The 18,091-nt window shown below is 39.7% G+C and overlaps 1 protein-coding gene across 3 annotated transcripts in view; it reads left to right on the forward strand.

Moving 5' to 3' along the window:
* ZCCHC7 (zinc finger CCHC-type containing 7) overlaps positions 1–18,091 on the forward strand; it is a 120,186-nt gene that overhangs the window by 66,420 nt on the left and 35,675 nt on the right. For all 3 annotated transcript variants that reach the window (XM_062628392.1, XM_062628390.1, XM_062628391.1), the window contains 3 exons: positions 13,359–13,402; positions 14,598–14,723; positions 16,947–17,117. In XM_062628392.1, the coding sequence (XP_062484376.1) occupies positions 13,359–13,402; positions 14,598–14,723; positions 16,947–17,117 (341 nt within the window). The remainder of the gene's footprint in view (positions 1–13,358; positions 13,403–14,597; positions 14,724–16,946; positions 17,118–18,091) is intronic.

Here is an 18,091-nt window from a genome sequence, read left to right on the forward strand (position 1 = left end):
GATCTTGTATGAGCACAGGAGTAAACTAAAAATACAAATAATGCATTTCAAATATACTGTCTTCACAATTTCTTGAAAATGAATGTGTGGTTTTCAAACTTGTGCAGTAGATGCAGAATATATGTCTGAATTCAGTCATACTGGATCCTCTGAATCACTGACTTACAGTAAAAGGAGGGGCAAACTCTAGCATCTCAGGATTTCTTTATTGCTAATATGTCAAGGACTTGAAATAAAACCATTTGAGGTTGTTCTTAGCAGAGGTCCTAGCTGCCACCCAGAAGTGGTAACATTTTAGTAGTTTCCCTTCTCTGGTCTTCCCCTCATTTTAGGAGGTGAGTGTATGGGAAGAATATTATCAGTCTGGTTTTTAATTAACGATAGAGATTTGGACTATTTTTCCTAAACCATTTGCACTCATCATCAGAATTTAATCCTGTGACAGTTCATGGCCATCAGAACAAGGTTCGTGTGTACAGTGGCTTTAGTGCCAGGCCATGTACTTGTGTTGGACTGTGTTGTACACTTGCGCCAACACCTGTCAGTTCTTTATGCTGAAAGGCAATTCCTCACCCATGCAGCCAGGGCTGACCACAGTCTCTGCTGTGGGCAGTTGTTCTGCAGCTACAGTTTGTTTCAGGATCAGGTGAAGACATCTAGGGTTTGATTAAACCAACAGTGAAACCTGCCTGGGGTGGGTGTTACTGCCCTTCGAAGGTACGACAGGTAAGTGTTTTCGGAGGGCCTTTGCAAATGCCAGAACAGGCCCTGCCACAGTGCCCCATGCATGCTGGTCTTGTCCATGCTCAGTGACCAGTAACGGAAGGGTAGACATGAGTGTCCTCTGTCTTCTCCTCTGAAGTCCACTTGGTCTTTTCTGAAGTATCATCTTACATGCTGTCATCTCTGTTCATGAATGTCTCTCATCATGTCTGCCATGTGTTTCCACTTCCCAGCTCCTCAAGAGCTTTGGAAATGGGATTGATCTTCATGAGATCAGTGCAGCTCCACTTCACAGTGCCCCAGTGAAAGGTTCAGAGGATCCGATGTGACATTTTATTGCTTTTCTTGTCTCCTTCCTCTGTGCTTGCAGCATGCTGAAAGGCAGTGCGAGTTGAGTGTCTGTATTATTTGTTTTTTAAAGGAGAGAGAGCTACTGCAGTGCTCAGGAAATTTGGTTGATTGCACATTTTAAATGAGGCATTGATAATTTTTGTCAGCAATAGGACTAGTTCGGTGTTTTCTGAGGGTTGCTAGGTAGAAGCAGAATCTGCCTTGCAACCAGCCCTTTAACCTTTGATTCAGACATCCCTTGCTCTTGTCCAGACGAGAGGGTAAAACGTGAATCAAAGATTTCAGAAATTATTGCCCTGACTTGCAATGTAGAAAATATATTCAGTAAGTTTGCACAGTAGAATCATAACTCTACTACAGTGTATGGGACTTTCAGCTGAGGTGTGGAGGCTATATTAATTAGATTCTTCAGTCTTTATCGGAAAAGAATTACTTAAATCGCAACTTCAGATATGTTTCCGCTTTCTCAGATTAATACAGAAGTTTTATTCCCACACATGAAATTATTAATCTGAATTAAATAGCTGCATATTTTAAAGAATATTACTGTTTAAACACTGAAACAAAAAAAAAATTGCTTTAAACAGAAGATTATAAATTAAATTAAAAAAATATAAATATGAAGTGCATAATTAGTTTCCTATTGGAACAGCAAAAAGTGGATGTTACAGTATTTAAATTCAGGTTGGATGAGTTGATGTATAGTATGTCGTCCAGTTCTATTAATGTCAGGGAAAAGTGCCATTAAACGTCTTAAGTGCTATTTTAAAAATACTTATATGCAACTCAACTGTATGGTACTTCTGTTGTCTGATTCATTTTCAGCAATGGCTCATTAAGTTCTCAGAATTTAAATGCTTGAAATCAAAATTGTGAGCTCTCTTTGTCCCCATGTAACTGTTTCGTAGCTTAAGCATAACACAGGAGGCTGTGAAAGTACTTGAACAGCACCCGCCAGGATTAATATGGTGCTTAACCATTTTGGCACTTCTTCCTTGATTTCATGTTTGTTCACCTGTGGTTGTTTATCCAACTGGACAACTTACATTTATTTCAGTGATTTTTTATAGAACGGGAGTTTTGAATTTGAGTGCAGATTAGTTGCAGTACATTCTTTAGGACAGTAACCACATCCAGCACAAACTATATTTATGCTTAATTTCTCTCTAAGTAGAAGGTGGAGCACAGGGTATGTTGTCTATGCCTAAGAGCACTACGGTTCTAGTTTAATGCTTGTTGGTGATTGGAATTTGGTTAGTAGTGCATTCAGAGTGTGAATTGCTGTTGTCTAATTGCAGTTCAGGGAAACAGGGCTGACTTTTCCTCTGACTTCTTTTACACATTCATGCTCTTGCCAGCATTGCACAAGTTCACACCAGATGCCTTCATTTTTAGTGTCGTTGTTTCAGAGTAAATACCAGTGAAATGCTTTAACCGGTGTTTGGGATCTTTAAAAAATGTGTTGTCTGCCTTTCAGACTCCAGTGATCCTCAACATTTCACGTTCCTGGCTGAAAACACAAGAGCAGCTCTCCAGTTTGTACTGGGCAGCTACTGAGCATGTGAAAAAAAAGTAAATTGCATCGTTCTGCACATCCTTTGCACTGCGGGGTTTGAGGGTGTTGGTAACACCATTTCTAACGTGCTTCCCTTGTGTGCTGTATAGTGGTACTTTGGGAAGAGGTGCAGCTATCAAAGACCTCCAGTCTTTGGAAAGCTCATCATGTTAGAGAATTTAGTAGATCTGGAGGAAAGTTGTCATTCATCACAATAGCATAATTAAGATATACATTGTTTATGGCAGAAGTAAGAGGGTTTTTCTTATTGCTGTGGTATCTGTTTAAGGAGGAAAAAAACCCCAAACAAACAAACAAACAAAAACAACAAAAGAAAATCCAAACCACAGCAACAAGTACTCAAAGTGTAAATAAATATCTCTTTATTACTGTATGAGGCACTTTTGACCCAGCCGCTTCAGTGTCAATTGCAGCTAGCACTGCATCTTCCTCCAGAGTCAAAGGGCTCCAGCTTTTCTTCTGAAAGGATAAAAGATAGTGTGTGTACTAAATATGCATGATCTGTTAAATGTGGGATCTGAGCATGTGGAAAAAATGCATTGTGAGAACTTCCAATTTTTTTGATCCATTGCAGGCTTTTGTAGAGAAAATTTACTCTGTTTCACTGGTAACTCCTTGGCTGCTAGGAAAAGCCATGCTTTAGTGCAGAGGTCTCCAAACATTTTTGATCACACACCCCTATCAGGAAAAACACTTTTGAGCACCCCCACCCCCCCAAAAAAGGAGTCTTTATTTATTTATTATTAATTTATTTATTATAAATTAATAAATAACATGTAGTTAGGTACTAATGTATTATGCACTTTATAAAACATATGCAGAATAGAAAGTAAAAAAGGACAAAAAAAAAGATCAAGTAAACATTATTCTAAGACTATTTTATTTTATTAATTAATGGTAAAAAAATATATTTTCTTCCCATGCTGCAATAGAATATCTTCTACACGTCCTGGGGTGTCTAAACCCTGCTGCCAGGACCACTGCAGTAGTGTGCACAGGAGACAGAGGTGAAATTAGTGGTCTCAAATATGTTTTTTTTTTCCTTGCACCACTGACGTATTTCTAAATGAGAAGAAATTAATTCAGTTATTGGGAATTGAGGCCACATTTCCTTTTCATCAGTTTCTCTTTTCTTTGGAAAACAGGAAAGCGGGTGACATCTTTGCTGCTGCGGTCCCTGTTGCAAAGACAAAACTGTTGTAGCCAGTGAGAATTAGTAGTTCTTTAGCAAGGCCACCTGATTTTTATCACAGTTATGCCTCTTCATAAACACTGTGTTTTCTATTGCGAGCAGAAAACTGATGTTGAGAAGTCCACCCGTGTTGTTCTCAATGAGGAAAACATGTCTTTCTCATGCAGAGCAACTCACATGAAAAACGAGGACTATAATGGAAAAGGACACCATGTTCTTTTGAGTTCCATGCTGCATTTCGCTCTCTGCCCTTCAGAGCCCAGTGGGAGATTCTTCTCAAGAAGCGTGACCCTCAGAGCACCCATGCAGCTTTTGTTAATATTGAGTGCTCTTATATTTGAAGCATCCACAGAGCTTCACAGCAGGCTGAGAGCAGTGTATCATCTTTGCCAGGACCAGCTATGGTCTTCCATGGCAGTGACTCTCAGAAGAGCCACTACACCACTTTGATACATGCTTACAAAACATGACAAAGGTGTTGAGATCTTTGGGGCTTGTCTTGATATGAGAGGTGTTTGTGATGCATGCCTCCAGATGTGGACCAAAGAATCTGCCTGTGTGGTCATACGGTCATGAAGACCAGAATTAGAGCAGAGTATTAACGCTGGAGTTTTCTTCTCGTACAATGATTACATGCTGTTACACATGCCCAGCTGTGTTAGTTCTTGGTAGCCACTTATTGCAAGGAGTGTTACCAGAACACTTCTCATGTCTTCTTTTTCCTGGAAAGTGCAAATCTGAAGAAGATTTAATGTGGAGGGACACTGTGGTGCCCAGCGTGCTGTTTGTATTCCTCATGCATGGCAGATGAGAAGATTTCCTCAGATAGACCTTTTGATCTATGGGAAATCCATGAAGTGCCACTAATTTCTGCTCTTGAATTGTAGAAGTGTGTATGTTCAGTATGAAATTTTTTCAGGACTGTCCTGCATCCTTTTCCTGTTCCATCTTTGCTATAATCCTTAGGAGGATCAAAAAGGGGAACTAGGGGTATATCCAAAGGGATTTCATCTGTTCCAGTTATTCTTACTAGCTTCAGCACAAACTTCAGTTCTGCTCTCAGAGCAATGCAATCTCCCGCATCCTGGTTTTGATCAGGCTTTTTGGGACTCCTTTCATTGGGAGGAAAAGACTGTGTAAACAGCTCTCTAGTGTTCTGTTCTAGTGTCATTTTAGACTGCTTTTCATCACATTAGAGCTCTGTATTAACTTTGAAAGCTGTAAACCTTGCTGGTAGGGTTACACCTTAGTTCCAGCTCATTCAGATTTCTGACTGTATCTTCAGAAGTGTTGAAGGTGTTCGTCCTTCATATCTGTGAAGCCACCACATGATGTGTAGTATTTTGAAATCTTTAAAACCTATAGCCACAGTCTAAGTCTGGTTGTGTTAACAATTTATAAGTTGCCTCTCTTAGGAACAGCAGAATTGCTAAATCAGATGCCACAGTGTCTGGTTATTGTTATCTGGAGTTGGTTGTTTTCTGGAGATAGGTTAGTCTCTGCAGAGTTTGTTTGAATGCTCCAAGGAGAACATGAAAGCGCTGAGGACTGAGGACTGCTGCCAGCAGAACTGTTCTAGCATGACCATCCTGGGTCTACCTCATCCTGGATACCCATGGTGGTTCTTCCCATGTTCCAATAGCTGCTATTCCCCCACATCACTGTGTGAGAGCCTGGTCTGACTTTGAGAGTGGGAAGGAATCATCAGAACAGGGGTGATTTAGCTAGCCTTTGCCCAGAGGGCCAGGTTATCAGCATGAAAGAAAGTTGAACCAAAATTCTAGTCCATACGTAAAGACCAGAAGTTAGCTTGTGTTGAAATGGGATTCATCCTGTGGGTTAAAGATCCTTGGAATTGTAGGGCAAAAGTAGAGGAAAGATCTCTAGTTAAGCTTTACAAGTTTCAGGTAGTCATCTACATCAGTATTCTTCAAACCCAGGAATTTAGTTCCCTATTTCATCGTAATGGAAGCATCAAGAGAACCATGCTGTTTTTCTAGGATACAGTTGATGGTTAATGGTTAATTTGTGATTCAGCTGAAGCATTAATGAATCATTTCCAAGTAGCTTTAAATGTGGATTCCTCTTCATTGTGGGGAGAAACATAATGTTCTTGGCACATGTCTTATACATTGTTCCTTAGAGACACAGTGACTTTGCCAGATCAGACATCACAAGTCTCAGTAGAACAAGGCTTTAGGGACTTTGTTCCCTCTTCTACATTTGTATCTTCTTCATTCTATATTGGTGGAAAAAGATGCAATATGTTGCCAAAATACATTCCCAAGATAAAACTGTAGGTATGCTATGAAATGATAACTTGAGGAGTGAAGCAACAGTACTGTTCAGGCCCAAGTCTCAGCTGTTAACTGAGTGCCATTTTAGCTGACTGGGTAAAGGAATCTGTACAAATCATCAAAACATTGTGTAGGCACTGGTTAGGCTTCTCAACTCCAATAGTTAACACTGATAACTGTAATAGATACCACTTCTCAAGAGCTGATTGAGAGGTGAAGATTCTGTGTGCTTATACAGCTGCCAAAGCCTTTGGCTTCACTTATGACCTTCGATGAAGTGTTGTATTGCCCCTGGCAAAACCGGCTGCACAATAATGGTAACTTAAATAGAAAGTCTCAGTGATGTTGAAGTTGCTAGTAGAGGGTCAATTCTTGCCATCCCATTAGTCCCATAAGGAATTGCAGTGTATTGCTTCTACTGGGACTAAACCCACTATTGCCCTCAGTCCTCCATTCCAGGACTATGGCTGTACTGCCCAGACTTTACTGGCAGGCATCCTGCGAAGGCTGGCTGGAGAGGGAGGATTACAGTAAAAGTCCGTTCAGTACCAGAGTGAATACTGAAGACATGTTGTCAGGTGAATGATGCTAGAAAATGAAAATTATTATTCCTATTTTGAAATTATAATTGTATCTCAAAGCAGGTTTTTTTATGAATAACTTAGAACAGCATAAGGCCATTTATGTCAGTAGTTTATCCTGAAACTTCCCTTTATTTTACGGCACTACTTGTGATTCTGGTTTTGTATGCATTTTTTCACATATAATCTGAGTTAGCATTTATTATTTTTGTTTTAACAAGGATTGTTGAATCTAAAAGGTATTTAAGACAACTTAATCAAATAGCTAAAAAGGCTTTATCCTCAAGGTGACCTATATTCCTTTTTCAGTCATATAGGAAATAGTGTTAGAACTATTCAGAAAGTGAATTCTTGTTGCACCCAAAGAGAGCAATAGATTTGTGTTCTGTTTTTCCTTCTCTAAATTAGGAATCACAGTATAGACAATGGAATTTCTAAATCATATATTATCCCTTATTCTCTGGTGGGAATAAAATGGTCATGTTTGCCTCCTTTTCTCTGTTTAACTTTGACTGCTGTGAAAACTAGGAAGAATAGCCCTGCAGCTTTTCTTTCTTTCTTTTTTTTTTTTTTTTTTTAATCTATTCATTTTGTACTTTTCAGACAGATTTTTCCCCGGGGTGAAACAAAGGTTAACTGAAATTTCCTCTGTTGTGTACCTGAACGAATCAGCAGTTTGAGAAGGAAATCCCATTGATGGGCAAAGAGAGTGACAGGCTCTATTTAAAGAATTCCCCCGACTGTGTGGTAGACCAACCATGCCATGAATTTAACTGTTCCTGTGGTCCCCATACTTGTACCCAGCAAAAAGAGAGAAAAACGTACTTTGTTCTGCAAATGTTGCGCTAAGCTTTGAAAATCATGAGCCACTGAGTTTTGTGAATTAACATTACTAGCAGTGGTCAAGATTTAAAGGAAGCAGTGTTTATAGAGTGAGACAAAACCCAGAAAATTATGCATACTTACAGGAAAAAAACCACATATTTGTGTTTTAAAATGTGTGCATTTTAGCAATTTAGTAGTGTACGTATTTCTAAAAAATGGGATTTACAGAATTATGTTATTGTTGGCTTTTTTCACAGCACATTTTTATTCCCACTTAGTGTGTGAAACATCTTACTTCTAGATGGCCGTAAGAATATACGGAATTGGGGTAGGTGCAGAAGGGCATGCACTTGGAAGTAGGTGCAGGATTTAACATTAGAGAAGTTGTCTGACATTTCAGCTATAAGAAAAGAGGTATAGGGCTGAAGTGCAAATACTAGATGCCTGACACTCCATAAGAAGATGCAGGATGTCCTTACACCTGGACGATTTTTGTATTTCTTACTGCCTGCATAAATATCAAAAGCATGCATTTCTGCATGGTTAAGGGCTCTTAATTCACATGTATTTAACTTAATGACCTCTGAGTCTTCTTGAGAACTGCAGCTCCAGCCCTGGAGCAGGACCCCGCAGAACATGCTGCCAGGGGATTAGACTCTTGCAGTGACGGTTAAGCCTTCTCCCGTGGATAATGGCTACCTAAGTTTGCTTAAAGTTATTTCAGTAGGTCTTGGTTTGGTTTTGTTTGGGTTTTGGGTTTGTTTCCACTTATGCAGGACTGCAGAGTTGTATGTTTTTTTCTTTTTAATCACTGTTACGCTCTTGACCAATGCTGCCTTTGCTTCGATCAACTTCTCACATTTAAATTCATTTAAAAATGGGTTGAACTTTCTTGTTTCTTCACTGTCATCCTTCCTATTTTGTGATGGTTTTCAGAAACATCATGCTGGATCAGGTAAAAGTATTGCAGGTATTTGCCCACTGACAAAAAATGTGCATATTACTGCACATATATATATGATATCAAGGGGAAAAGCAGGAGAATCTTTCATTGCTATGAGAAAATTTCTCAAATTCAACCTCTGTCAATGATTACATTGACTGGTTTCTCTGTGGGAGTTTATGGATCTCTTAAAGTTGCATTAAAGAGATATTGACATGTAATCCATTGTAACAGCAGGTGTCATTTTTTTTTTTTTTTAAGTAAATAACTTTTTTCTCGTCAAAGTGAGAAATCCCTAGAAGTGTCTAAGAAAAATACCATTCCTTCGCCACTGGAGTTAATATAAGTTACTGGGTGGTGCAGAAAGGGCTTCATGAGCTGTGGCTGCTGTGTGTCTCCTAGCCCTGGTACCCCTGCAGGGAATTACCCATGTTGGGATGGAGCTGGAACTTCATACTTCCATTTTTTGGAAGAAGAGCTACTTGAAAACAAAAAAAAGGTGAAGCTCATTACAGCAAATTACACTATAATAAGACTTGAATTAGTTTGGCTGAAACATAAACAGGATTTTACAGATATTCATAAAATGTCACAATGTAAGTTCTTACAGATCTAGATGGTTTTTAGGGGTTTAAGGCTTACCATTTTAAAATGTTATTCCTTACTCCAGTAGCAGTAGAAGCTGTGTCCTGACATGCTAAATATTGTTAAAAGATACATCTGAAACAGTCCTTGCCACAGAGGTCTTGCAGTAGAATGTAATTAGGTTTCTCTATTCTTAATGTGCTATATTAATTAGCAGTCAAAATCCAATTTTTAAAGCCCAGCTTTGAAACATATTTGCCCTTCAGGCCACAGATTGTACTGTCACAGCTTGAAGCAGCATCTTTTACTAAGTTGATCATAAAGTAAATAAAATACATACTGGACATATTTTTCAATTAGAAGGAAGGAGGAAGACCACTTCCCTTCCCCTTTTAGAAAATGAATGTTTATTTTCAAAGTTGAATGTCCATGCTCTACAGCTTTAGTTAATTGAGGCAATAAAGCAAACCTTTGCGGGAGGGGGGGGGCTGCACTTGCTTGGAGAACAGGGATATATTTTCTCCTAGCTCTGATGAGTGAGATAAAAGTGAGTTTTGGTGGTATCAAAAGGACAGTGCCTAACTGTGCCCTGCCAAGCCGGGGTAGCTGGCTCAGCAGCTGGGATCACTGGTGGTACAGCAGATAAGGAAATCTTCTGCACAGTTTATTGTTTATTCTAAGTCAGTTTTTTGTTCTGTGGAAACAGATTGTTCCTCTGGGCAATTTTAGGTTTTGACTGCTGGTCCTTGTCCTCCCTCCTCCCCTCCTCTCCCTTTCTGGAATGAAAAAGAGAAGGCTTGAATGCACATTGAACACTGGTCCTAAATCTGGCTTCACCATGAGCACGGCTTGGAAATTTACATTTTCATGCTGGTGGAGGGATACATGTGAATCTCAATGATCTTTCAAATTTTTTCTTCAAATAAAAGCCAAGCTGTTGCTTACCATTTATCCCACTGTACAGGGGCACAGGACAGGTAAAGTATGATACTTTGTACAGGAAGAACCATGCACAGAGCTTCCATTTTCATCTAAATGTTATATATTTTTCATCCTCTTCTTTCCATGCTCTGCAGTTTCACAAATCAATTTTTGCAAAGTATAAATATAAGAAGTTTATATGACAAAATAGTATTTTTCATTGATATGTAGAAATCAATATTAAAAAGGATATAGCTTTTAACAAATGGAGATGAGGAAGAATAAAAGGAGATATTCTGGAAGATTGTATTAATATACTGTAAACTCACAGGACCCTTTAAGTAATGTAAATTTTGTGTGTGTAACTTCATAGGAAAAAGGGGAACGCCTTGAGATTATCTGAATAGTTTTTAAACTGCTCCTCTCTTAAGAGTAAAAATAAAGTACTCATAGCAGAAATCTACCCTCTGTGTATGTGTCCATCTGAAAAAAGGGTGAAGTGCTTTAACATTGGGCTGGCTTGGCCTTGGTAAACATCAGGTGGCAGATTTCATTGTACCAGCCTTTTCTGAATACAGAAACTATCAGTAATTAGCATGCGTGGTTAATGCTTGTGCTTTGGCCTAAATCACCCTCTCAGTCTTGGGAGGGGGTCTGAGGCTGCTGGCTGGGGCTGTGGGGTGAGAGAGCATCATCCTTGGGTACCTGAGGTGGTGAGAGGTGACGGCTGCACATCCACCCCCAGGGCTGTGGGATGAGCCACCACCATGTCCTCCGGGAAGAGCTTCTCCGGACCTGTGGTCGCAGGCCTGTCGCCTGCATGGCTCTGAGCATTAAGGGGTGAAAACAGAGGTGATGGGTGCTATGGACCACGGAGAGCATGGTACAGAGGAGTCTTCAGCATGCTGGTGTGTGTTGCGGCTAGAGGACAAGTGAAGGGTGGCAGACAAGGCTGGTGGAGTGGCCAGAGTCGTCTCAGACAGGACCCGCAGCCACCCAGGGAGTGGAAGTGCCTCTTGGACAAGTTAATTTATCAAAATACACAAACTACTTCGGGGAGGAGGGGAGGCGTTTGTCAACTTGAGCAAAGTTTCGTGATATATTTAATGATTTAGTAGCAGGCAAAATGCTGTGATCAATGAGAAAAGTTGCAGAATTTTCTTGTCCCAAAGCAAGATTTCAGGTTGGTTGCAGTAGCATAACTCTTTCTACATATTTCAGTGTGAGAAATTTATTGTGAGTAAAAACAAAGCTTCATCCAATCTATTGTGAATTAGGCTTAACTTTCAGATCACCAAACAGATTTAGCAAAGATCTTGTCGTAATATTTCATCATTAAAGATCTCATTAATTTTCTGATTTGAGCAAGTTTTAGTTTCTGGCATTAGGAGTATCTTGCTTTTCCCTTATGAAGCAGGGGATTTTTTGACTGTGAAGAAGAGAAACTTAGTTGGTTTGTCCTAAGGAAGGACATGCCTAATGATTAACAGGAGTTAATTCACTGGTAATTTTGATCTGTAACCTGTTAACAATCTTGCCTGTGCATCTCTGTGAAATACACCACTCACAGTATTGATTGCCAGGGCAGAGTTTTGAATTACAAATATATTTTTCTTTATGAATTAATTTCCTGAACAGGCTTCTGAGTAATAAATAACGCACTCAAATATGTCATCATATTTCTTTACTTTTAATGACTAAACACCAAAAGGCATCATTTTCCCTCTGTCATACCCACAACATGCATCCACTGCAGAGAGCTGGCTCGGTGCCTTCCCTGCCACCCTCTCTGTGAGTACCCTGAGCTTGGGAGAAGCATTCTCCAGCGCTGGGGGCAGGGTACAACCTCTTGCTCTGGTGGTGGTTTCTGCCCTGAGTGACGATGCTTGGGTGAAGGATATGTTGGGTACTTGTGTTGGAGCTCTTGCTGTGGGAGCTAGCATGCATATTACAGTGTAGGTATGACCCAGCATTCAAATTGCTTTACAAATAGGCCAGTTAATTTATTATTAATGCCTCTGTGATGGTCATTGGCTTTGTTGGCATTAGTGTTGAAACTAAAAATATTTCAGAGTGCTGTTCAGATTAGAGCAGATAGTATTAGCCCTGACTTTCGTATGAAGAACAGCAAAAAGGTAGCATGCTGTAAAGCACCCGTTGTATATACGTTGTATATACCTTCTATATACCTTGACATACCTTGTATCCAGATGCTGCATTACACACTTCAGCTGAAATTATTGACATTTCCATTAAATGAAGGGTTAGACATGATGTTGCAGATGATATAATTTACATTTCTTGTCATCTGTCTTTTGTTGGAAATGAATAGTACAATCAAAAGCAAATAAATTTTTGTCTTTTTTTACTGTTTGTAAATCTTGTCGATGCGATTTGTGTCAGTAACATGTAGATGCTTCAGATTTAAGATGGAACGATTTTCATTTAAAAAGTCTGCAAACACATGGCATTAATATGTGCACAATTTTTAATGGTTACTATAAAAGTACAGGTAAAGTGAACACCTCTGTTGACAAGAATCCTCCCTCAACAATGGAAAAGATGGTGTAGTGGTTCAGCTGTCTTTGCACATGAGAGAAGTAAACAGTGTTGACATGCAGAATTTTTAAACAGCTGTGACTACATCCATAGTCACTACTGCCTTTTATCTCCTTTCTGAAGGCAGTAGTCACTACTGCCTTTTATTTCCTGATTTTTTATTTCTTCTGCCAGTCCAAAGGCCATTTGTGAGAAGGTTGTTGTGTGACAGCTGATAATTTAGTGTGTCATCCTGATTTATTGCATATTACCAAATTCTGTTCTGAAATAGAGTTACTTAGCTTACAGTCTTAGTTGCTGTGGTTGTGCATAGTCATTTTGGCATGCAGTGGTCAGAAAGCAGTGCTGAAGACACAGATTTTGTGAATTCACAGGAAGAGAATTTATTTTATGCTGCGTGTTAACTTACTGTTCCATGTGCTACAACTCTGGTAACCTCTGGATCTGAGCTGGGCATCTTCAGGAGTGCAGGCAAAGATAACTCAATCGGAAGCTTTGGAGTCTGTGCCTCGGAAGAAATTAAATCCTTGTCTGAATTTCTGCCCTGAGAGGCAGGACAAGAGGGTCGTGTCAAATAACAGTCCACCCAATAGCTGGAAATGTGCCAATTTTAAGATTAATCAGATTTGTTATCAAGCAGGTTGATAGCTTTCCTTAGCTGAAGATTGAATTAATTTCTCCACTTTGGTACATACATGACATTGGTATTGTCAGTTTCAGTAAGTTCAGTAAACATAATGTTGAATATATTATAGAAAAATCTTCATATAAATGAAATATAATTCATTTTATTTCTGTTTTTCAGGAGAAGATGATGTGGACTGGTCCATCTGTAATAAAGACTTAGAGGTAACACAGACAACCAAGTTGTTCCATAATTGTTTATTTTTATGTTTATTAATAAGCAGAGCAAGATAAACGGGATTGAAAAATCCGTTTGTAGCTTCTGTGTGGAATCCTGAGCAGTGTCCTCCCAAAGGCAGGCTCTTGTACAGTACGTAGAATTTCGTGTATTGGGGAAGGCACACGAGCAGAGAGGGAAGAGGATGTGGAAATCAGAGCAGCTCCACAGACTCTGTGAAGAGGAAGCAGGCTATTCCTTCCTAGTTTCTTCAAATACTTGTAGTTCTTTTGTGGCAGCTTTCCCATTCCTATAGGCAGCAGGATGGGCTGTCTGTATTTGGCCAGTCTCCCTGCACTGCCAGAGGCTCGCCTCAGTCATTGGTACAGTTAGGCTGTAACCTGGAGTACTTGTGCAAGGTGTCACAGCATCCACAACGAGTAAGCTTTAGCTGTAAGGTCCAACTCCTTTTTTTCTCTTTCCAAGGCTCAGTAAAACTACATAATGAGGTGACATTAACAAATTATTTCTCTTAGGAGAAATGGTATTTTTGTACCTCTCCTGTTCACTTGGCCAGAATTTTAATTCAGTTTTTAAAATCTGTGATGTTTGGTAAGCAGTAAAGGTTGAAGATAATTTTCAGTTCTGTCTGCCAACACAGAAAGTGTGTGTGAGGTCACTGGGAGAGAGAGAGTTGTTTCCAGCTTCTCTTTTTTTCTTCTTTTTCCTTTTTAAATCTTTCTTTACAATTGAAAATTGCAGATTTGGTCTAGACTTGTATAGCATTGTACTTTGTCCAAGAAGTTTCCCTTTATGTGTGCAAGGGAACGTATAACTTGCATTTGCAATTAATGTCAGTTATATTTGCATTCTGCGAAAAACTCCAGTTTATCAGGAAACAGCATAGTGAGTAAAAGTGTCTTGACTAATCAAGGGAAAGCAGAACTTCCTAACTGCAATTTTAAAGAGCAAAAAAGAATGTCCCAAAGTGGAAGTTTGAACAAGATAATACTTTTCTTCAAGACAGTGAAGGTTTTCTCTATGACAGAATTATCCAGTTCAAACCTGTATGTGTAAATTGTAAGAAGTTGTATTTCTAACTGAAGACTACCAGCAGTGACCTTTACAAATTTCCAGTTCTAACAAACACTAAGCTAGAGAATCTCAAACAATAAATACATTTCTCTCTTATTGTCTCAGCAGGCACAGATTTCTAACTATGGGAGTGTGAGGCATACCACTGTGCGGTACTACACAGCTGCTAAAAATGTTACCTGCAGAAATTGCAGCAGACCAGGCCATTTGTCCAAGAACTGCCCTACTCCAAAGGTAAATGCAACACTTAAATTACTTGTAGATTCAGCTGTTCTTTTCAGTACGCTTTTGTGCTTGCCATTAGAAGCATTGCTTCAGTGTTTTATTATTTCATTGGAAGTTTGCTCCAAGTTGAAGGATAGCTTGCACATGATCAGTTTACTATATAAAATTAGCAGCCTGTTTTGTGGATGTTATTGCCTTTATAAAAGAAAAAAATCTGTAAGTATAAATGGAGCAAAAAGAGAGTCAAGTATAATACAGAAACTTTTTTTTTTTTTAATCTGGTGAAACCAGTTTTAAGATGTAAAATGTTTTTCAGATGTATTTTCAACAAGGAGAACATAAGGAATCAAAAAATCACCCTTAGTAAATGAATGAAAGCAGGTACCTCAGTGATGAACCATGAGATGAATAATGTTAAAAATGACAGACAAGGTGAAATTGGAAATAACTTTGAGCGGCTCAGATAGATGCCAAATACTCAGAAAATTTGTCCAGGGGCTACAGGTTTTAAAATCAGTCCCTATCCTATGAAGAAGTGGGGGCACTTGTATGAGAGACTGGATTTACCAGTCCCCACAACAAAGTCTGTAAAAGCCTGAGACTGTTTCCCTGAGGCTGTTACCCACACGAAGACTTTGAGTGATTACATCCTACCCAGCTGAAGTGTAAGCCTTTGGAGTGAAGATACACTCACTCACTGCAAAAAAATGGCTTTAAAGAAATATAGGTCTGGCCTCAGAGTAGTTTCCACCATTTTCTATTATTCATCCCACGTGCTTATTTGTGTGAGTCACAAGGCACATAGCCAAGTGGTTATGGTGGGCTGACCACGGCTGACAGCTAGGCTCCCACCCAGCTGCTCACTTACACATACCGTGTGGACTGGTGGAAAGAATTGGAAGGGCAGAAGCAAGAAAAACTCACGGGTCAAGATTAAGACAGTGTAGTAAGTGAAGTTAAAAAACACAGCAACAGCAGCAGGCTGATGCCCAGCCAAGTCCCTGAGCAACAGCTACTCTGGAGAACCTCCCTCCCCTAAGTTCTGTTGCTCTATTGTACAGACGTCCCTTTGGGTGGTTGGGATCAGCCATCCAGCTTGGTCTCCACCAGCCTCTTGCCCACCCCAGCCTACCCACAGCGCACTGACCTACGGCACAGACCATGTTTACAAACCAGTCCAGTGCTTGTGTTACAAACTGCATATTATAGAATCATAGAATAGTTAGGGTTGGAAAGGACCTTAAGATCATCAAGTTCCAGCCCCCCTGCCATGGGCAGGGACATCTCACCATGGGCAGGGACACCAAAGCCACCCAAGGCTTTGTCCAACCTGGCCTTGAACACCCCCAGGGATGGAGAATTCACAGCCTCCCTGGGCAACCCATTCCAGTGCCTCACCACCCTTACAGTAAAGAACTTCTTCCTTATATCCAATCTAAACTTCCCCTGTTTAAGTTTTAACCCGTTACCCCTTGTCCTGTCACCACAGTCCCTAATGAAGAGTCCCTCCCCAGCATCCCTATAGGCCCCCTTTAGATACTGGAAGGCTGCTATGAGGTCTCCATGCAGCCTTCTCTTCTCCAGGCTGAACAGACCCAACTTCCTCAGCCTGTCTTCATACGGGAGGTGCTCCAGTCCCCTGATCATCCTCATGGTCCTCCTCTGGACTTGTTCCAACAGTTCCATGTTCTTTTTATGTTGAGGACACCAGAATTGTACACAATACTCCAGGTGAGGTCTCACAAGAGCAGAATAGAGGGGCAGGATCACTTCCTTTGACCTGCTGGTCCCGCTTCTTTTGATCATGTTCATATTATACAGTTCTGGTTTTCAGCTTTTAAGAAATTTAATGAAAAAAGTAAGTGTTCATTCAAAGTGCCTAACGCTCCTGCTCTGAGTGAAATACAGTTTCTGGTTCAATGATAATTTTTTCTATATTCAATGAGCAAGTAACAAGAGCACTGGACATTTAGCAAGTGCTGAGGCAAGGTCCAAGTCAAGAAAGCACAGGGAGTCTACGGAGTTATGACTTTGAGTTTTACTCTTAGAGGGTTAGACCCTTAGATTCAGAGACTTCCTTCATTTCAGTTTCTTGATGAAACATAACACCTCTGCAAGTACTAGACATTTATTTGGCCTGGTTTCTTCTTTATTTCCCCCCTTTCTTTTTTCTTTTCATTAGTCTTTTGAAACATTCTCATGTAACATGTTTCTCTTTTTGTTTCTGCACAGAAAGTTCCTGCTTGTTGCCTGTGTGCAGAAAGAGGTCATCTACAAAACAGTTGCCCATCACGTTTTTGCTTAAACTGCTCTTTGCCTGGCCACTATTTCAAGGAATGTATTGAGAGACCCTATTGGAATAAACACTGCAGTCGCTGTGATATGAAGGGGCATTATGCTGATGTGAGTATAATCTGTGGCAAAGAGCTCAGTTGATCTTAGTTTTGTTTCTGTCAAAAATTGAATTTAAAACCACATCCTTTTCATACTTTCTTTGATTTTACATAGTGCCTAGGAAAATACTGTAGTTAGCCATCACCTAACCATATCACAGTTTTCTTGAAGAATGTTTCAAAGAAAAGATACTGAAGCATTGTAAACATCCAGTCTTTTGTTTAGTTTTTTTCCAGTTTAGTTAGGGTGGACAAAAATATCCTCATTTCTGTTGAATGGAAGGTGTAGGGAGGTTGGAAGTAAGAGATGTGTAATGCTGCAAGCATGCTGGCAAAAGGTAGAGAGTAATTCTGAATCTCCAGCAGTTTCATGTCTGTGTTTTTTTTCCACTGTGATCACATATTCATCAATGAAAATATTTTTGTAAGTTTAAACTGATGTCTGAATGGGTTTGGGAAGCATCTATAACAATGATGTGTTTTACATTGCAAACATACTTTATGAACAAAATGGAAATGGTACACTTTATTTCTTACGCAAGACGTTATGCAAATGTTATTTGATGTTCACTTATAAAGAAAGCATACCTACAGCCATATTCACGTGTCTTAGCTTAGTCTATGCCTGCTTTTCAGTAAGCCCTCTATTATTTATGAACATGCAAGAAGAAGGATGATAATGACATTGTCTATTTCTGTATCTGTGTGGACAGGCCTGTCACATATCTAGTGTGTAAGAGAATCTGTAAAGTAGTGGAGCAGTTGCAAAATTGTTTAGTCTATTCTTAAGAGAAAGATGTAGATAGAAACATTTAAAGTTTGGAACCTGCAGATGGTTTGTCTTTATCCCATGGGAGCCACACTGCTATTTTCCGCCTTCACTACCATCCTTCAAACCCCAACTTTTTCTACCTAAACCAGCTCAGACAGCTTGGGTGGACACTCTTGTCCTGTTGGCCATCACTCTAATTCCTCATTCATATT

This window comes from Pezoporus occidentalis, unplaced genomic scaffold (assembly GCF_034315485.1).
Source record: "Pezoporus occidentalis ecotype Australia unplaced genomic scaffold, CSIRO_AGI_Poc_V1 ctg315, whole genome shotgun sequence".
Taxonomy (NCBI): Eukaryota; Metazoa; Chordata; class Aves; order Psittaciformes; family Psittacidae; genus Pezoporus; species Pezoporus occidentalis.